Genomic DNA, 22,031 nt, shown 5'->3' with positions numbered 1-22,031 from the left:
AGTGAGTAGTCGACCCAAGAAATTTTTTCACAGGTTCCTAATTTTTCGGTCCAGATTTTTAGCGGGTTGGTTGTCGAATTTTATTTTATTTTTTTTATTGCTGTGTTGAATCAGGTTAACAAAAAAAGCTAACTTTAGGGATTTTTTTAACTGGATTGAATTGTGTTATTTTTACCTGATTAAATGGCTATTACATGTAATTCATGGAGTCCTCAAAGTGATTTAGTTGGTTCATTTTTACGATGCATCACAACTAAGTTAATTCATCACACGTTCCTAACTTAACGTTTGATTCACTGGATGGGGGCTAATTACGATGAACAATTGAAAGAAACATTATATTCGACACCAAGTCCCGTTGTTACTTTGGTTGTTTAAGTTGTAATTTTGTGTCTTATCTTAGTAGGCTTATGTCTTGCATTGCAATATTACCTATTGTCTAAGCTTTTGTGGCTATGTGTTACGTACAATAATTTGCCTTATGTTATTATGTCTTGCGTTGCAATATTTCCTATAGTTGTCTTATTTTGGTAGACTTATGTTATTATGTCTTGCGTTGCAATATTTCCTATTGTTTTCTTATTTTGGTAGATTTATGTTATTATGTCTTGCATTGCAATATTTCCTATTCTCTAAGCTTTTGTGGCTGTGATACTTACACACACGACACTGCTAGTGTGTAAACGAGTCAATTTGCTCGTGATATATTCGAGATTGGTTTGTAAAAAGCTCGAATTGAGCCTAAGCTTCATATACTAATTACTAAGCTTAGTTAGGCTTGAGAGCCTAAACTAACCTATTATCTCTATAAATATAATAATTTTTATATTATGTAACAGTTACATATTAACATAACAAAATATTATTATAAACAAAAATGTGATGAAAATAACTTAGTAATATACATTTTGTTATATATAATTAAACATTTATATACATAAATAAAATAATTAAATATTTGAAAATAAAATAAAGGTGCCAACCCAAACTTAAAAATACATAACAAGTTGAGTTAGACATATACTTAAACTAATCTATTAAACCCATCCATCTAAAATTTCCAATAGGGTTGACAAGCTGTTAATATGTGTAAACAAGTTATAAATATGTTATAAACAGGTTAACATATTGTAACAATGAGTTAAACATGTGGATATGTTTAACTAGACATCTTAACAATGTACATCCGGACACCGCCTTCTAATTAAACATGTTAGATATGATAGACTAAACTTAATTATCTAGGCCTTTTTCTTATCTAGGCCTCTCAGTGTGTGTTAAAATGAATCAGATTGCTAATTGGACTTCTGTTATTCAAAAGTTTGATGTTCTGACTTTCTATGTGGAAAGTGGCCACTCTCTCGATAGGTGGTCGTTTAACACTTCTTAAGTCGGTTATGGAAACATTACCAGCTTATTTCTTTTCACGTTATAAAGCCCTGATTAGCATTTTTAGAACAACTTGAAGCGAAAAGACGGAGGTTCTTTTGGGCCTCTTCTTTAGAAAATGATAAAATACATTGGGTTAGTTGGTCTAAAATCACCTCTCCTTTGGTAGCGGGCGGATTGGGTCTCACCTCGCTACATGCTCTTTGGATCAAAGTTATTGTTGCAATTCATAGTTCGTCTCGAGTTTAGAATGGTTTGCCTTATTCCAACAGGTTTCCGGGCATATGGGGTGCAATTTCTCTTCTTGACATAAATCTTGGGTCTTTTATTAAAGGAAAGGTTGGTAAAGGTGATTCGGTTCATTTCTAACTGGATACTTGGGTCTGCTCTCAGCCGCTTAAAGACGAATTCCCTAATCTTTTTTCTAGTGCTTCCAATAAAAATGAACGGTTGAGGAGTGTTTGGATTATGTAGCTAGACCTGTCTCTCTATACAAAAATACCAATCACTTGTTGCACTGCTACAACCGGTCCAGTTAACGAGCAATAAGCATATGAATGGATTTGGACTTAGGAAAGGGATGTCAGTTTTTTGGTTGCCTCAATGACAAAAGTTATGTACAAGATTGTTGAGACGGTTCGGTTTGCATGCACTCGACACATTGGAACAATTGGGTTCTTAAAAAAATTAACATTTTTCATGGAGAGCTAGTTTGGATCGTATCCCGACAAAGGAAGGTTTTGCAAACAAGAACATTCATTTGGATTCGAATCTATGTGGGATTGTGGGATATGCAATTATGATACCGATTACCGAATCATCCTCCCATTTGCTTTTTTCATGTTTTTTTGGCAACTTAAGTTTGACAAGCGATCTCAAATTAGTGTTATGTGACCCCATCTATGCTTTTTCTATTTTGGATCTTTTGAACTTTCATAAGTCCAGTTCTTTAGATAAGAAGAAACGCAAAGTACTTCAAGGGATTATTACGATAGTTTGCTAGGGCATCTAGAAGGCAAGAAACGAGACAATCTTCTCGGACACAAAGATCACAGGTTCAAAGGTGACTATTAAGGGGGCGTTTGGTTCGCGGAATGTTATGGAATTGGATTTTGAATAGGATTTAGAATTTGAAGGAATTGGATTTGGAATTTAAATATTTCAGTTGGAATTGGAAATTGTTGGAATTTAAACATTCCAGTTGGAATTGGAAATTGTTGGAATTGAAATCTCAATTCCGTTTTTGTTGTGTTTGGTTGTCAAATGAATTGGAATCCATCACCCCGGCACCCACAACCCCCGGTTCGGGTTGAAACGGTACAGTACGGGTTGAAACAGTTCGGGTCGAAACGGTACGGGTCGAAACGTACGGGTCGAAGCGGTTCGCGTCGAAACGGTACGGGTCGAATCGGTTCGGAAAGAAACGATTCGATTCGAAACGGTTCGGATCGAAACCAATACGGATCGAAACAGTTCGGATTGAAACCAGTACGTATCGAAATGGTACGAGTTGAAACGGCGTGGATCGAAACCGTTCGGGTCGAAATGGTCGAAGATTCCAATGAATTTATTTTAATTCCTTCACATATAGGAAGGATTTTGATTTCATTTAGGTAGCGTTCGTTTCATGGAATGGAATGGAATGGAATTAGGAAGTTTTTCTTTGTAAAATTGATCTTGGTTGGGGGAGGGAGGAATTTGAAATCCCATGAATTTCTTTAATCAATGAAATTTGTGACTATTTCAACATTCCATTCCATTCCTTCATTTGAGTGAAGGATTTCTAAGGAATGTTGAAATAGTCACAAATTTCATTAGAGTGAAGGATTTCAAATTCCTCCCTCCCCCAACCAAGATCAATTTTACAAAGAAAAACTTCCTAATTCCATTCCATTCCATTCCATGAAACGAACGCTACCTTAGTTAAAGGAATTTGAAGGAATTCATGCCTAATTCCAATTTCAATTTCATTGTCAACCAAACACATGAAGATTGGAATTGAGATTCCAATTCTATCAAATTCTGTAAACCAAACATAGTAAGAGATGAAATTCAGATTACAATTCCCTTAAATTCCATTTAATTCCCGTGAACCAAACGCCCCCTAAGTCTCTAGGCTTTCTATGGATTTAAAATAGATATTCTTTTAAATCTTCAAGGTGAACACAATGGTTGAATTTCTCTTTTTGATTGTATGTTTGTCTATTGGCTGCTAGTATCTTACATTCATACTAGTATGCCGTTTTAATAAAAGTTGATCTCGATTTAATTCATACAATATTCTGTTAAGAGTTAAATGCCATTTTAGTCCTTATGGTTTGAGCCATTTCGCCAGTTTAGTCCAAAGGTTTCATTTTTCGTCTGTGGGTCCAAAAAGGTTTCACCGTTGCCATTTTAATCCACTGAGTTAACTTTATCCATTTTTTCTGTTAACAAGAAGGGCAATTCAGTCATTTTACATGTAATTCTGTTAATTAGAAAGACAATTCGGCCATATAAAATGACCGAATTGCCCTTTTCGTTAACAGAAATAATGAATGAAGTTAACCCAGTAGACTTAAATGGTAACGATGAAACCTTTTTGGACCCACAAACCAAAAATGAAACTTTTGGACTAAACTGACAAAATGACCCAAACCACATGGACTAAAACGACATTTAACTCTATTTACGAGGATAAACTTTAGACAAAAAAAAAAAAGCTTAGGGGTATAACGGTAAAACGGTGAATGATAAGCACATCCAAATAAGACCAAAGCTTACCGAAAAGCTCTTCCTCTCTCCCCGCAGGCGTAACAAATTGTCGGCTCTTCTTCTTCTTCTTCTTCTTCTTCTTCTTCTTCTATGACCTGTGATTCTTCATAGCGTTATCTAGGGTTTACAAATCCATGGCTTCTCTTCTCCTTTCAAATCCAATTATCTCATCTTCTTTCTTCGGCAAGAATCTGTAAGTCTCGTAACGCCTTATCTACATACAATCAACAAAATTTCTGGTTGAAATTGACGGTATCTTTGCTATATTCGAAGTTTTTGGCTTATCTATGTTTGCTGTCTGCTTAAATTGATCTTAATTTGATGATTTTGTGTACGATAATTGCTATGCTTCGAGATGTTTGTTTCTTATTTACATTTGTGTGCGTTTGATCGTCCAGTTCGATTAACGGAAGCTTAAGGAAGCCGGCAGTGTGTCCGTTGGCGTTTAGAAGCCCTAGATGTGCTGCTGCTGATTCTACATATGGAGGTACTTTAGTTGTTTTATGGATATAGATTATTTAACCTAATTTAGTAATTTTGACCTTGAGCTTGCCTAATTTTATATTGTTTTAATTTTGACCTTGAAATCTATAAGTTTATTGGATAGTTTTAAGTGTAAGTAATTAATTCTGGATCTGTGTATCGTCGAATTCGTTTAATTAGCCTGCAATAGTGAAGATTGATTAATATGTAGTTATGTTTGGTTAGGTAATGTTGCGAGATATCCTCGGAGTAACGTTTGGGATCCTTACAAACGTCTTGGTATAACTAGTGATGCTTCTGAGGAAGAAGTGTGGAGTTCTCGGAACTTTCTTTTGGATCAGTATGGTGCTCATGAGAGAAGTGCGGAGTCGATAGAAGCTGCGTTTGAGAAAATACTTATGAGAAGCTTCGAGAACAGGAAAAAAACAAAAATAAATTTAAAGACACGGCTGAAGAAGAAGGTTGAAGAGTCTCCACCTTGGGTTCAGAGTTTACTCACTTTTGTAGAGCTCCCTGAAAAGATTATCATTCTCAGAAGACTGTTTCTGTTTACGTTTATGGCGTTTTGGAGTGTGATGAACTCTGCCGAGGGTGGTCCCGCATTCCAGGTTTGATGTTCTTTTTTTCTAGTACTTTTTGAAGTATTTGTGGGCTGTTTGGATATTCACTTTGGTAGTGATTATGTGATGTTAAATATTCAGATGGATAATTAATTAATAAACATAATGTAGATGATAGTGTTTGAAGCGGCAGATAACTATATTTTGGAGGGTTTGACAATTTTTAATTCTATTATTCAAGGAATTAATAGATAAATGACCAAATTCTTATCAAAGAGCAACTATACTATTTGTACATTGTTCTCTTTGTCAAATATCCGTACTACTGTTTAATAAATATCGAAAACATAATACTATGGAGTATGGACACAAATTAGTGTCATCATTTTATTTTACTGATGATGGTGGAAAAATAAATAATTTAACCTGAGGGGGTGTAACTCGTGTTTAATAGATGTTATCTATATCTTGATGTGGTGTCTGGTATTTTATCTTGATACGATTGTTTTGTATCATACAGGTGGCACTGTCTCTGTTTGCTTGCATATACTTCCTCAATGACAAGTCAAAGAGCATAGCAAGGGCATGTGCTATTGGGTGAGTTTATAAGAAAGGCAAATAAGCCCTCATGATTTTCCTCATCTATCTATTGATTTTAGGGTTAACTAACAATAAAACCAGCAAAAGAATAGTAATTTGTCCATTTGACCGTGCATTAAAGCTCTGACCTGGTGAACAACAGTTTTAACTTTCTTTTACCAGTTTCACCCTTTGCTTAGTTTCTTTTTATGGAATTTCATACTGGCACGTCATGACTCATGCCATATGATGTTTAGTGCTACAAGCTAGATCATATGTCGTAAACTCGTAATTTAGTTCTTTTACATGTAAGAAAAAGTAGTTTGTAATATTTAAGCAGTCTAAACGTTAAATTTCCAAGTGGACATGCTATCTAGGGGTGTCAATTCCTGACACGACCCGGGACAAGACTTGGAAGTTTCGGCTGGACAGTCTTAACCCGTTCAATCAGGTTATGTTTTGGGCTGACCTGTCTAACCCATTTAATAAGTGGGACATCTTCAGGTTGTATTGAAATTAATCGGGTCAATCCGCTAACCCGTTTGTAAGTTTTTTTGGGTTCTTTAAAAGTCATCATTATTAGATGGTATAACTTAGAAAGTTTTAAGATTTGAGTTCTAGATTTTTAATTTGGTTAGCATGTTATTTTTGGTTTAAACAAGTTAAAGTTAGTTTTAGGCAGGTTAAATTCTTAACTGGTTGGCTCACTCATTCATAACCCATTTAGATAAACATATTATATGCGTTGTATTTGGTTTACATGGTTTTAAGTGTGTCCGGTTAGGGTTGATATGATACACACATAACAAATTTACGGTTCAAGTTCTCGTTCATCAATTTCAACCCTGCCAACCCGACATGATCACCACTCTCATTGATCTCTCTTTAATGATCAATATTAAGAACATTGCTCCGTAGTTTGACATGCAATGTTGAATTACATAACCATTATCATGGTTTATCCAAATCTCTAAGTCGTATATTGTATATTGTTTGTATAATGACCCATTTTGACATTGGTTACAGATTTGGATCTCTAGTGGTTGGATGGATTTGTGGTTCATGTGTGGTGCCCATGATACCTGCAGCCCTTTTGCAACCAACTTGGACCCTGGAGCTCTTGACTTCATTGGTAGTATACGTCTTTTTGTTTCTTGGATGCACCTTTCTTAAGTGAAACCCTGATTGTCCTTGGACTACATGTATGATTTATAACAGGATTAATTGCCATTTGCTTTAGTTGATCTATTATGTTCTTATATCTACCTGTTTGCATAACATCAACTCTTGGTGTCCCTTTGAATTTCAATTTGGGTATGAGTTGCAAATTAAAAAAAAAAATGCGTTGCAGTTTTAACCAATTTAACAAACACTTCTATCATTCTATGTAGTGTATAAACGAGTCTAGTAGAGCTCGGTTTTTGCCTAAGCTCAAGCTTCTCTTTAACTTAAAGAGAGGTTAAGCTTGGCTTGTTTCAAGCTCCGTCTAAAGCTCGAGTTTGGCTCATGCACAACTTTCAAACTAAAGATGCATGTTTTTTTTTTTTTTTTTTTTTTTTTTTTTTTAAATTATAGGCTCTTTTAGACTTGAGAGCCTCTAGATAAGCTTGGTATATGAAGGTTAGTAGGGGTGTGTATGCTTCGGTTCGGTTTTTGGGTAAAACCAAAACTGTAACCGAAATTTCGGTTTTCGGTTTTTGAAAACCGTTCAGTTTTTTCGGTTTCGGTTATTTCGGTTTTAGCAACGGTTCGGTTCGGTTTTTGAAACAAATTATGTAAGATTTAAAAATTAAAAGTATAATTCAAAGTTTAAGAATTTTTCTTAAATGTTTATATTTAAGTTAATACTAGGTTGTTACCATTGGTCGCGTGTTGCGGCGACCATGCCATAGTTGTTTATAGCTGGCAGTACGTTATGTGATGCGTTAACCATATGAAAACGCGTTTTTTTATTTATCCTATCTGAAGCATTGCGGTTACAAAAGAAATGGAGTCGAACCAGAGTTGGTTTGTTTAGTGACGGTTTCCCCTAACCACTACACCACCCCTACCTTTGCATCAAAACTTAGCGACATCGAAACCTGCAATAACTCGAATTTATATGGTCGAATGAAAACTTATTATATTTGACTCGACTCGTTTCTGAACACATATTACGTCAAAACGTAGACCAACTAAAGACGTACGCAAAAAAAAAAGAATGAAATCTTTTTTATATTTTACCAGACTTGTTTCAGAAAAAATTATGTCAGAAACATGAATTTATGTAGTTTGCATTCAAACATGAATTTATACCAAGACGTACATTAAAATGTCAAAACGTAGACCAATTTAAACATACATAAAAATAAGCATGAGAACGCATTATATCTGACCCGACTCATTTTCGAAAAAAATTACGTAGAAACATGAATCTATACTGACACTTACCTAAAATAACCATGAAAAAAATTACGTAGAAACATGAATCTATACCGACACTCACCTAAAATAACCATGTGAGAAAATAACTTTTAGACTTTAACCTAAAAATTGAGTATACGGGAGGTAAAATTGAAAAGTTAGAACCAAAATGGGTAAAAATGATAATTTATAAAGTTTTTAGAATTTTTTATAAAGTTTAAGGGCTATATTTGTCAATTTAGAAAGTCGAATGTAAATTTGTTTGTCTTTTGTGCACCGACCAGTAAATTTAAGATATAGAGTAACGTTTAGTCTTTTTAATTGTTCACATAAACCCAACTTTCTAATTTATTTTAATGTTTCTCCAAAGTTTTTGTTAAGACGTTTTCTTTTATAAAACTTTGAAAACAATTTAATTTTTACGTTAAATTTTGTTATTTCTTGTAAACAATAGATCAATCATTTTAATGATAAATAAACATGTTAATGTTCTATTATAAATATTTAACAAACTAGAATAAAATTAATATTTTTAGTAACATTCGTTAAACACTTAAACAACTTAAACATAAAAATATATGGATTTGGCATAGTATTATAACTTATCGGTATGATTATCCGAAAACCAAACCGAAATTTTCGGTTATTAAAAGTCCGAAAACCGAACCGTTGGTTTTTGTTTCGGTTCGGTTTTTTCAGTTATTTCAGTTACGGTTCGGTTATTTCGGTTTTCTGCTCACCCATAAAGCTTAGTCTCGGACTTGAGCTCGTTCATCAAATACACTTCAATTTAAGCTTGGGCTCATTTAATATTCAACCTTTTAACTAACCGATCTTGAGGATTTTTGCTCGATTTGTTTACACCCACTAATTCAACTCTTATGTAAAATCAATTATTTAAAACAAACTAAATTTCCTTTTTTAGACCAAAAAGTTTGACCTTCATTTCACAAAAGCTCCTTTATTACACAAACGCTAATATGGTTTTTCTGTAACTGTTTTGATTATTTTAAGAGTAAACTGCAGTTCTACACCCTGAGGTTTGGGGTCGCTGATACTCTTACCCAGTGTTGTAAAAATCGCGACTAGTGAGCGACTAGTCGACGATTAATCACTAGTCGGCCAGTAAGTAACTGAGTAATTATTCGTTAATTGGTCAATTAATCGCTAGTCGGGACTAGTCGGGCCTAGTCGGACCTAGTCGGACCTAGTCGGCCGGCCAAAAATCGGCGATTCCCGCAAAAAACCTATATATTCCGGCCAAAACCTCTAAATTTCGGCCAGTTTCCAACCAATCCATGTGAATTCCAACAATTAGTCTTGTATACTTAAAAAATGAGTTGAGTAAGAGTCAAAACCTAGTTACTTAACATATTTACCTAAAAATGTGTATATGTATACATGAAACTAAATATTACATATAAAAAATCCGATCCGATTAATCCCGAGTAGTCGCTAGTCCCCACCTCTCCGGCCGACTAGCGACTAGCGAGTTCTCCAACCTTGCTCTAACCCCCTATTTCCAAAATCTTGCTGCCTTACACCTGACATTTCTTGATTGCATCAATCTTGGACCCTCCGTCAAGTCAACGGTTGCATGACTGTTAGTAATATGTGAAATGATGTTTATAACCCTTTTTCTTCACAGTTAAAACCCTAAACCATTAATTCATCTCCACTTTTCTCAATGGTTATGCATCTCATCATGATTCTCAACATTCCATTCTTCATCTTCAGACTTTGATACTGCCATTGTTCTGGAGCCAATAAACTATACCAGTCAATTTCATGGATTCATTGATCTGGATCGACCTCGAGCTTTAAAATGAAGACTCAATCTGAAGAGGTGAATCCATGAAATTGACTGGTATGGTTTATTGACGATACAAACCTACTATAGAAATAATCAGGGTTTGAGTTGTGGTGGAATTTATCATATCAAAATCAAACAAGTAGACTCATCAATGTGTTTAAAATTAGAATTAAAAAGATACAAAATACATAATCCAAAAAAAAAAAAAACCCTCATCAATCCACCCGTTCACCACGTCTGTAACTTCATTATAACTCTATTTTAATCCATTTAAAGTGTGATGGGCAATCCTAGTTAAACCTAATGAACCCACCAATGAGTGAGTGCCACCTTATTTTTGCCCATATTAAACTTGATGAACCTAAATTGTATAGAGCACTCAAAATTGTAAAGGTCATCTCTTCGGCTTCAGCATCAAGTTCACCAGACGCGAATACCATCCCGAGTTCACTAGCAAAAATTTTCAACCCGAGTACCATCCCGAGCCATTTAAAAATGCCCTCTTTCACCCTTGCAAACTATCGACCCGTAACCAATGTTTTAAAAACCGGTTTTTAAGTTATACCGGGTTGTGCTATAAAATGGTTCAACCGGTTGAACCGGATTGTATAGGGCGGTTGAACCGGGCTACTAGTTAACCATATAAATTCTATAAAATACAAATTCATCTCATAAAATAATCCAATGTCAACTAAGATTTATGTAACAGATCATAGTTTTATCTAAAAACAACTATTTTTATTGTAAACTATGAAGCATTTTAAGAATATTTTTATTAGTTACAAACAATATTGCATTGTATGAGGTGAGTAACAATTTCAACAACGACGAACTATTGGAATAGAAGTCACTAGGTCAATTACCGAAAATATGGAAGATCAATATTACCTTAATATTGTATTTTATTGAAATTAAGAAATCAAATCTTAAGATAATGCAAACTGGTTCAATGATTTGAACCGGTTAAACCGGATTTACCGCCGGTACATAAGACATACCGTATTCGGGTTTTACCGGCCTTTATCGTACCGGACTCGTGTCCGATATCCGGTTTAACCGGTATAACCGGCCGGTTCATACCGGTATTTAAAATATTGCCCGTAACATAGTCTAGCTCTGATTTTAAATATGTCCATTTACCAAAAAGTCAAAAAACAAACGTATTTCATGCAATTTTTCAAAAATCATACACACTCAAGTAACTATTTTCCACGTGTGATGAGAGTATTATTAAAAAATTACACCTCAGCTGGCCTTTGGCTTTTCAGAAGAACCTAACATCGTCACCTCCACCTACCACCAACACCTTATAAACACCACTCTGCAATCGCCGCCACCCACGGCGGACTTTCCCATACATCCTCCTCCATTAATACACACACACATTCTTCATCATAAACCTCTTCAACACTCTCACCGCCACTACTCACCACACTTCTCTGCTTCCTTCAATGGCCTTAGCACCTCCTACCACCACCACCTCACTCTCAAACCCCTTCCTCTCCTCCAAACCGTCCTTATCATCACCGTTCGTTAACCTACCGACTGTTTCACGTAGATCTCCTACGAAGTTTACTGTTCGGAACTCGGTTTCGGTTGCGCAGTCTCCGTCCGTATCGGCAGCGAAATCATCGACGGTGAAGTCGGTGAAGGCGAGGCAGATTATTGACAGCAGAGGAAATCCGACGGTGGAGGTTGATCTGGTGACTGATGATCTGTACCGATCTGCGGTTCCGAGTGGAGCGTCTACCGGAATCTACGAGGCGTTGGAGCTTAGAGACGGTGATAAGAGTGTTTATGGCGGAAAAGGTGTTCTTAATGCTGTTAAGAATATTAATGAGGTGTTAGGACCCAAACTTATTGGTGTGGATGTCAGGTGAGGGTTATTTTATTCATATGCATTGTATATGTTGATTTTACATATGATTATCTTCTCAATTTGTTATTATAATGTTCATTTGTTGTTTGATTTGCCCTAATTATGCTTCCTTTTGGTTAGTTAGTACTGAACATTTGTAACCGATAGGTAGGAACAGATAATAGGCCTGTAAATGAATCGAACATTTACTGGAAACGTTCGTTTACATAAACAAATGGACATGGACAGTGGACGGTGGTGGTGGTGGTGGTGGTGGTGGTGATGGACGGTAGTGGGTGGTGGCGGTGATGGGCGGTGTTGGTGGTGTTTAACTCTCTGCAGACCTTAGAAGATCTTAGAAGTGGCTGGGCCAAGTCTGCACCAAGAAGAGCTCGCGCAGACGTTTTTTAATGAAACGTCTTTGAAAAAATAAACAGTCTGCGCGTGGCAATGTCTGCGCGGCGCAGACAGAAGAGCTTGCGCAGAGCTTTTCAGAAAAAAAAAAAAAATAGCACCGAAGTCATGCACAATTTTTTTTTTTTGTTCATTTAACTATATGAACAATTTTTGTAGTTCATTTATATTTGTTTATTGACATGCCTTTATGTGTGTTCGTTTATGATTGTTTATGTTTGCTTACATATTCATTTGAATCTATTTATCATGGTTGTAAAAATCCCCACTAGGCACCGATTAATCCCCGATTAATCACCGATTAATCTCGATTAATTTTCGATTAATTACAATTAATCCCGAATATATCCGATTAATCCCCCGATTAATCGCTAGTCCCCACCTCACCGACCGACTAGCGACTAGCGATTTCTACAACCATGCTATTTATAGTTGTTAGTATTACTAATCGGCTCATTAACCCAATCAAATTTTAGAACGAATAGGAACACATTCATTTTCTTTGTTTATGTTTGTTCATTACGTTTGTATATGTTGGTTTAGAAAACCACTTCTTTGAAGTGTTGGTGTCCGTTCATTTGTTCTGTTAAATCTAAAAGAATGAATACGAACAAGACCCTTTCGTGTTCGTTTACACGCCTAATAGAGAAATTAGCAAGCAAATGAAATGACTAGAATAGCTTGTAATAGAATGATAATTTGATTCTTTTCTTTCACATCAAGGAATCAAGCTGAATTTGATGGCATCATGCTAGAGATTGACGGAACTCCAAACAAGTCTAAACTCGGAGCTAATGCAATACTTGGAGTATCCCTCAGTGCATGCAGAGCTGGTGCAGGAGCAAAAAGCATACCGTTGTACAAACACATTCAAGAGATATCAGGAACAAAAGAGCTTGTTATGCCAGTTCCAGCATTCAATGTGATTAACGGAGGTAGCCATGCTGGCAATAATCTAGCCATGCAAGAATTCATGATATTGCCAGTTGGCGCAACTTCATTCGCTGAGGCTCTACGTATGGGTAGTGAAGGTTAGCATATTCTCCAATGAATCTTTTAGGATTAATCGTCATTTCAGTTCATTACTTTATGCATCATGGTTAGAGGCTGCAGTTTTAAACTATTAACTTATGGATGGACCGATGGATCACTTTTATTATGCTTCATCGCTAATGGTGCTAGCTTTCTGACTTATAATTACAGTTTATCACACGCTGAAGGGGATCATTAAAGCAAAATACGGACAAGATGCATGCAATGTTGGTGATGAAGGTGGTTTTGCTCCCAATGTCCAGGATAACAGGGAAGGCCTCGTGTTGCTCATTGATGCAATCGAAAAGGCTGGTTACACCGGCAAGGTAAACGACATATAACGGTTTTCATATTCCATTTACATATCTTTTCTGTCACACTTGTTGAGATCGAAAAGAATTTTTGCAGATTAAAATAGGAATGGATGTTGCTGCTTCCGAGTTCTTAACAAAAGATGGTAAATACGATCTCAATTTCAAGAAACAACCAAATGATGGAGCTCACGTTCTCTCAGCTCCAAGTCTTGGTGATCTATATAGAGAGTTTGTGAGAGATTTCCCGATTGTATCGATTGAAGACCCCTTTGACCAAGATGATTGGACCTCGTGGACTTCACTACAATCTTCCGTCGATATCCAACTTGTTGGGGATGACTTGTTGGTCACCAATCCGAAGAGAATTGCAGAAGGTATTCAGAAAAAGGCCTGCAATGCTCTGCTATTAAAGGCAAGTACAAGAATTATATATTATTGTCACATAAAAAAAAAAAAAAAACTCTGATCTTGATAGCTTCATCAGTTTTCAATATGTTGCGTAAAGTCAATTTGTTTTAATTAATGACGCCTTTAATTTAAATTATTTCAGGTTAACCAGATAGGTACGGTAACTGAATCTATCCAAGCAGCTCTTGACTCAAAAGCTGCAGGATGGGGTGTGATGGTTAGCCACCGTAGTGGTGAAACAGAGGATAACTTCATTGCAGATCTTTCTGTTGGCTTGGCTAGCGGACAGGTGTCATTTAATTTCATCTTTTCTCTACATCATCATTATTTTTTTCAGTGTTATTTATATTAAACATTATATTTTTTTTTCAACTCTTAGATTAAGACGGGCGCTCCTTGCCGAAGTGAGCGATTGGCCAAGTATAACCAGGTATTGTTTTTTTATATGTTATAGTATATGGTGATCAACTAGAGGTTGCAAGTTCGACCCGTTTACATTTGGATTGTGTTGATCTTAAACGGGTCAAATGTGTCGATAAAGTGTTGGCTAAAAGGGTAACGGGTGAAAGTAGTCTAGGGTTTTAAGGCATACCTTCAAAATCATTTTGTTCATAGTTTTGAATTTTTATCGTAATAATATTTTCTTGAGTAAACTTCCGTTTTGCTCCCTGTGGTTTGGTCACTTTAAAGGTTTTGCCCCAAACCTTTAAAAATAGCCATTTTCCTCCAATAGTTTGCTATAGTTTTTCCATTTTGCTCCCCGCCTCTAACTCCATCCAAATTGTCCGTTTTTCCATTTTGCTCCCCGCAGGGAGCAAAATGGAAAAACCATAGCAAACTATTGGAGGAAAATGACTATTTTTAAAGGTTTGGGTCAAAACCGTTAAAGTGACCAAACCACATGGAGCAAAACGGAAGTTTACTTTCGTAATTCTATTAATGCACTAAATATTCATAAAATATGGATAATAAAGACCTGATGGTCCATTTCGCCTTGCCACATATGGTCATAGTTGTTACAAATTACAAAAGTTGTTGAAAGATATGATTACGAAGGAGCTTATGGATATATAACAAATACAAGCATAAGGAACACTGCTATGACTTAAATTTAATTAGTATGGTTTTGCTAAGTTTTATCTTGATCAAGGGTGTTATCAGTTTTATCACGGGGTTCGGCTCGTTTTGAGCTTTTACTGATCCGATTTTGAGTAGCTCATGAATGGCTCGCTAATTTACACCCTTAATTAAAAATAAACTTGGGCGACAGGTTACTTGGCCCTCAAGTATTAGGATTTTGATCTTTAATTATAAATAGGGCTTTAAGGTTGTAATCTCTTTATTACATCGTTGGAGAGTTGGTTACCATGGGAGTCGATTAACCTCTCGAATGTCGAATAATCTATTTTATTCGTTTGTGTGCAGCTTTTGCGCATTGAAGAGGAACTTGGAAATGTCCGCTATGCAGGTGAAGCATTCAGATCTCCATGAGAATTGAACGCCAAATCGGAAATAAAATATGGAGCAAGATACTATCCAGCTCTGCAATTAGAGTTGTAAACCTTACTAGGCTTTTACTATTTCCGAAAATAACAAAATGAAGGGTTGTGGACAACAAAAGCTATTTGCATGTTTTGTTGCTTGAAACTTTGTATTTGTACTTTTGATATCTGTTTTTGGCCCCTTTGTTGGAGATGAACAAAATGTTATTGCCATGGATTCTTTTCTTATGAACCAATAGGAATACTTGTGTCAAGTTTGTTTTTCAATATATCTGTCGATCTAGTTAAAAAAAAGTTGGTTTATCGCACAAAGTTTAATTAAGAGTGAATTTCAAGGATTGTCCTTTACCTTTATACTCATTTTCAGGCGCTGTCCTTTATGTTTAAAATTGATGAGTTTTGTCCTTTATGTTTTCATATCATACACGTTTTGTCCTTTAGGCCTAACCCAGTTAGTTTTTTCAGTTAAATTTGGTCATATGCTTTGCACATGAGGGCATTTTTGTCAATTCAAAGGTTGCAGAAGCTTTGAGCTATAAATCTGCCGTTGAATTTACCTTTGAATTGACAAAAATGCGCTCATGTGCAAAGCATATGACCAAATTTAACTGAAAAAACTAATTGAGTTAGGCCCAAAGGACAAAACGTGTATGATATGAAAACGTAAAGGACAAAATTCGTCAATTTTGAACATAAATGACAGCGTCTGAAAATGGATATAAAGATAAAGGACAATTTTTGAAATTCACTCTTTAATTAAAATAAACCACTGTTGAGAAGAGGGCGGTGAAAAGTCTGGCGCTGGGGGTTCTACATAAGTATGAACAAGTGAACAACGAGCAGCATGTCACACTATTTTTCTACACTGTTAAAAGAAATAATAATGACTAAAAAAACAAGTATTACTACTTAAGCCTTAGTAAATACAAAACATTTATAATTTTTTCTTTTAGTAACCACGCTTCCTACTTTTCACACCCTTGACTGGGCTCATGTAGACTATGCACCATAAACCATGGTTAATAAAAAGCCTCCACCTTGGTCTCTGACCTATGCAGCCACTCAGCTAAACCGACATGGTCACAAACCTACGTAACCGAAAGGGGTTAGGTACACAGTTAGTCCTAGCCGCCACTTGAACAACTAAACCAAAACAGTTTAGTTTAAAGTTAGTATCAGATGAAGCAAGCACTCACCAGCCACCAGTAACTGATGAACTCTAGATCTGAATAGGTGGGCCCGCATACATGCCTTGTCGCATATAGAGATCATCCGGTGTCTCTATCTCTTCCAGCCATGCATACTCATCTTCTTTTCCATCAATAGGCTCATCTCCGTTTCCTATGGAAACAGAATTTTATTCAAACGGGACAACATGACGTAAAAGTAAAACTTAACCCTACCGATCAATTCATATGTAAATGGGTCAAAATTGCTACCTTTACAGTATCTGATTAAAATTCACAAAACTAAGAATGAGATTCGCGTGCAAAAAAGAGTAAGAACTTACGGAAGCTAGAGTAGGGGTAATCACGGTAATAAGTACATTTTCTGCCGGCAGATTCTTCGTATGGAGGTGTGAGAATGTCGAGAACAGCACAAGAGGTGACAGCAGTAAAACAATGAAGATTTCCTCCCGTGTTTGGATACAAAACTGAAGTAGTACATGGTGCAGAAAGAACTTTGTCCACAGACAGCTTTGCTAACCTAACTATTAAAGGAATTCCATCAACATTCGGCACTTCTATACTTAAAATTGAGATGTGAAGGTTGTATATGATAATATACAAATAATTAAATTTAAGACCAACAATCCGTTCAAATAATTCTTGACATTCAAAGAAACTGAGATGCAAGATGGGCGGTTGGCTAAGAGGTTATAGGTCAAAATGCATTATTATTACAGTTTGACCAACAAACACCTCTTTTGTCCATTTTTTTTTTATTCTTATAAATATTTTATGCTTAAATATGATTACAGGTAGAGGATCCTGGACATTAATCCAGAAGTGTGAGAAGTGTATTATAACACTATATATAACACTATATAACACCATACAACAATATGTAACACCATATAACACCATATAACACTATGTAACACTATATAACACTATATAACAAATATAACACTATAGTTTGTCTGATAGCATGTCTATGATAGATGTATAGCGTTATATATTGTTATATAGTGTCATATAGTGTTATATGGCGTTACATAATGTTATACGGTGTTTATATGGTGTTATATAGTGTTATAATACACTTCTCACACTTCTGAATTAATGTACACTATCCCTACCCTATGATTACATATATCATTAATTAAAGTAATAATGTAAAATTTTAACAACAGATTTTGCCGGTTGTATGCATTAAAAATACAAGAATAAAGAACATGGATGGTCCTTGTGGTTTACCAAAATTTTGTAGTTGGTCCCTATCGTTGTAAAAGTACACGGATGGTCCTTGTGGTTTACACTTGTGATGCATGTAGTCCCTAGCTTTTACCAAAAGTACATGGATGGTCCCTGTGGTTTGCACTTTATAACGCATTTAGTCCCTAACTTGGACCTGCTAAAACCTTTAGATTTGTTGGCTACTTGGCTGGGGACTAAATGCGTTACAAAGTACAAACCACAGGGACCATCCGTGTACTTTTGGAAAGCCAGGAACCAAATCCAAAATTTTGGTAAACCACAGGAACCATCCGTTTACTTTACTCAAAATACAATTTAGGAAATGTTTCAACTCATTCCCTGTTCAGCTAACTTTTTTATTTGATCCATTTCAAGCCAAAACATAGCGTAAATAAACCCATTCAGAAGTAAGGGGATTGAAATTGCCACCTCTAACAAGAAGCCAAAATTCATGGAGATTACAGAAATCTAATAACGCTCTGCTGTTTTCGTATCATGTAATTAAAAACTGTAATTAGTACTAAAAGATGTATAACGAATGAGAGTGGAAATAACAAACGGGAGAAAAAACATGTTAATTTTAATAGTAACGAAAGTCCATGGTAAGTTCCAGAATAGGACCTGGAGCTCGAGAAATTCCCTTTGAAATCTTGATGCAAGGTGGTTCAACCCAATCATAACCTTTCACATGCAAGGAACCATACAAGACCTTGCTCAAAACAGTCATTCCTGGATGATCGTGTAGCGGAATAACTGAGGAAGTGGGGAAGCAAAACATACACATCTGCATTCAAAATCGTCGTCTTTTAAAACATGCCTGAAATTACTATGAAACAAGTTCAAACCTCTATTTTTTTTTCTCTCAATGGTGTTTTTGATAATCTTTTATTAGCGGTTATTGATATTCTAGCACATATTAAAAGGGTTATTAGATTTTATAACCCTTAACTATTGGCTATTGGCTGCTGCCACCCCCAACTATCACTTTGACGCCCGCCACCCCCAACTTAACACTTATTGTGTTCTGTCACCAAGTTGTTAACTGATCACTAACTTTTGATCTCGTTACTATACTTTTGGGGTGTCCTAAGATCCCTATGACACCCCCAAAAGTATAGTAACAGGATCAAAAGTTAGTGATCAGTTAACGACTTGGTGACAGAACACACTAAGTGTTAAGTTGGGGGTGACGGACGTCAAAGTGATATTTAAGGGTGGCAACGGCCAATAGCCAATAGTTGGGGTTGATAAAATCTAATAACCCCATATTAAAAAGAGTTGGAACTTGTGAGTGAAAAGGGGGGGAAAGAGTAGGGCTTACAGTAAAACTATCGCTTTCACTTAGTTCCACATATGTTATCGGTTGGGCCCAACGGTCTATCCTACTGGGAATATTAGGCATAGAAAAACCATGACCTCGATCGTCCTCTTGGTTTTCCTCTCTCAGCCCAACATCAGCAGGACCAAGCGTATCTGCAAAAGTGCAAAACATTATTCATCAATACTTCCCCAACAGAAATAAATCATACAACACATAGTTATTAAAGGCGCTAGGCGCACTCAAGGCGCATAGGCCTCGCCTGGGGCCTAGGCGCAAAGCACAAAAAAAGCAAGGGCCTGAGAAAAATAAAGCGCATAATGAAAAAAAATTAAAAATATATTATGTATTAGAAAAAGAATACTATTCTTTAAATAAAATAAACAAAATCTATTATATAACACTTTATATCATTTATTTAGTACCAAAGGTTCTAAAATATTATTAGTGTATTAGTGTAGAAAAGTAGTTTTCCTTGGATAAAAGTACGGATCTGGCGAGAATCTTGCCGGAATTTAGAAAATTTGGCCGGAAACTCTCCGGAATCTAGGAATCTCGCATGAATGTGCACCTGAACCATCACTTGGAGAATTAAAGCGCAATTTCTTCGACTCAAGGCGCAACTGCCTCGCCTCGCCTGAAAAATGGGCCTAGGCGCAAGAGGCGATGGCTTTTAACAACTAGGATACAACATATTCCAATTTCTCAATTATTAACATAATGAATTAATAATGTCAAATGCAAATATCCGTTTACACATATCTCAAAGAGATAACTATTTTTTTGCATATAAATCATGTACATATGCCATATTTCTATATGTAAGCTTGTAATGATCTCATGCAATCAAATTGGTTACTCAAATATGCTAACAGTCTAATAGTGTATACTGAAGTTATCACACATGTAACTCCTATCTAGATTGATCTAAAAATGAACGATTCAAACTAACACACTTAAAGAACTACAAAAAACACTGATGCCTAGTTGAGCCTCTCTTAGAGCTTATAACTATCATTGAAGTATTCGCTACATGTAAGCATGTAATGATGATATGCAATCAAATTGATCAATCATATATATTAATGCCTAATAGTCTAATGGGGAAGGTTCATTGGGGAACACTAAAAAAGTGGGGAACAACGGGGAACCGGCTCAAACGAACTCCGATTGGACTCATTCCAGCGGCGTTGGAACCGGCTCATCGAACCCTAACTAAGATCTCTTAACCCTAAACCCTAAATCCTAACTCCTAAACTCTAAACCCTAAAGCTAAAAAAATAAGGCTAAAACCTAAGCTAAACCGTAAAATCTAAACTATAAACCCTAAAAGTTAAACCCTAAAGGCTAACCTAAAGCTAAACTCTAAACCCTAAAGCTAAACTCTAAACCCTAAAGCTAAACCCTAAGGCTAAACCCTAAAGCTAAACCCTAAAAGCCAAACCCTAATATATTTAGGGTTTAGGGGTTATAATTTAGGGTTTAGGGTTAAGAGATCCTAGTTAGGGTTCGACGAGACGGTTCCAACGCCGCTGGAATGAGTCCAATCGGAGTTCGTTTGAGTCGGTTCCCCACTGTTCCCCCCTTTTTTAGTGTTCCCCAATGAACCTCACACATAGTCTAATACTATATACAGAAGCTATCACACATGTAACTCATATCTAGATCGATCTGAACAAATAATTCAAACTCACACAATTATCATAAAAAGCACTAACATTTAACAAGAATTACAAAGATACACATGCCGCCTAACTGAGCCTTTCTTAGAGCTTAAACTATGACTGAAGTATCTGCTACATATAAGCATGTAATGATGATATGCAATCAAATTAATTACTCAAATATGCTAATAGTCTAACACGACATAGTGATAGTTATCACACATCATGTAACTCCTGTATACATAATACATTGATGAAAATGAATGATATAAACACACACAATCATCAGATAACACATTAACATTTGATAAGAATTACAAAGACATTCATGCCTAATTGAGCCTCTCTTAAAGCTTATAACTATCACTTATCGAAAACCAAATCATTTCTAATGTAAATTAATCTCCAATTTGCAACAAATTGATCACTAACAGTCTAGCAACAGAATCAGCACAGTCAATTAGTGATATCAATTCACATTTACAAATAATAAACTTGTAACAAAATCATTCGAAGTTAAGAAAACAATGAGGTATGCATAATAGAAATTAGGGCATAATAATGATAATACCGAGTTTAGAAGAGAGATCGTGGATGAGTTGAGGAGACGGTGAGGATGAGGGCGTTAAGTTGTTCTTACAGGTGTCGTATAGAGCTTGAATGGAGGTTTTAGGTGAGGAAGAAGAGGAGTAATTAGCCATGGCAAAGAGCCTCTGGAAGAACATGGTGGTGGTGGAATTGGAGGTGAAGGGGTTCGAGAGCCCAAAATATCTGCTTCTGCTCATTGCTGCTGTGTTGGTGGTGCTCTGGTTGTTCACGGTTGATGACCAAGGGGTAATAGCGTAATTACAAATGTAACCCTCCAACCGCCATGGCAATGGCCGATGGGGTGGGTGGGTGGGGTGGGTTTGGGACATATTTAGGTAATTCGAACTTCAAATTAGGGTTGTCTACGAGTCGAGCTGAATTGAGCGGATGTTTGCTCATGCTTGGCTCATTTACAAACCGAATCAAGCGGAGCGGATCATTTAAACCCGAGCTTCAAATCAAGCGAATATTTTTCGAGCAATAAATATTCCGAGTGAAGTTCGAGCGATTTGGACAACTGTGTTGTCCGAGT

The 22,031-nt window shown here is 36.1% G+C and overlaps 3 protein-coding genes across 3 annotated transcripts; 2 read left to right on the top strand and 1 right to left on the bottom strand.

Moving 5' to 3' along the window:
* The first annotated feature begins 4,138 nt into the window (after positions 1-4,138).
* LOC110941944 (protein CHAPERONE-LIKE PROTEIN OF POR1, chloroplastic) lies at positions 4,139-7,028 on the top strand. The gene is made up of 5 exons (XM_022183644.2): positions 4,139-4,336; positions 4,542-4,630; positions 4,852-5,234; positions 5,707-5,783; positions 6,792-7,028. The coding sequence occupies exons 1-5, from the start codon at positions 4,278-4,280 to the stop codon at positions 6,940-6,942; spliced, it is 759 nt and encodes a 252-aa protein (XP_022039336.1). The 5' UTR covers positions 4,139-4,277; the 3' UTR covers positions 6,943-7,028.
* A 4,173-nt stretch (positions 7,029-11,201) lies between these two features.
* On the top strand, positions 11,202-15,763 carry LOC110941945 (enolase 1, chloroplastic). The gene is made up of 7 exons (XM_022183645.2): positions 11,202-11,857; positions 12,977-13,284; positions 13,457-13,611; positions 13,694-14,011; positions 14,150-14,296; positions 14,387-14,437; positions 15,433-15,763. The coding sequence occupies exons 1-7, from the start codon at positions 11,433-11,435 to the stop codon at positions 15,496-15,498; spliced, it is 1,470 nt and encodes a 489-aa protein (XP_022039337.1). The 5' UTR covers positions 11,202-11,432; the 3' UTR covers positions 15,499-15,763.
* A 533-nt stretch (positions 15,764-16,296) lies between these two features.
* LOC110941946 (plant cysteine oxidase 3) lies at positions 16,297-21,806 on the bottom strand. The gene is made up of 6 exons (XM_022183646.2): positions 21,483-21,806; positions 19,251-19,402; positions 18,551-18,713; positions 17,020-17,220; positions 16,706-16,850; positions 16,297-16,597 (listed from the first exon to the last, which is right to left on the bottom strand). Exons 1-5 carry the CDS (start codon positions 21,694-21,696, stop codon positions 16,729-16,731), a joined length of 852 nt encoding a protein of 283 aa, XP_022039338.1. The 5' UTR covers positions 21,697-21,806; the 3' UTR covers positions 16,297-16,597; positions 16,706-16,728.
* Positions 21,807-22,031: the final 225 nt, after the last annotated feature.

The sequence above is a fragment of the Helianthus annuus genome, chromosome 5 (genome assembly GCF_002127325.2).
Source record: "Helianthus annuus cultivar XRQ/B chromosome 5, HanXRQr2.0-SUNRISE, whole genome shotgun sequence".
Lineage (NCBI taxonomy): Eukaryota > Viridiplantae > Streptophyta > Magnoliopsida > Asterales > Asteraceae > Helianthus > Helianthus annuus.
The sequence above is the reverse complement of the archived record's forward strand: the minus strand, read 5'-3'. Positions and strand labels throughout refer to the sequence as shown.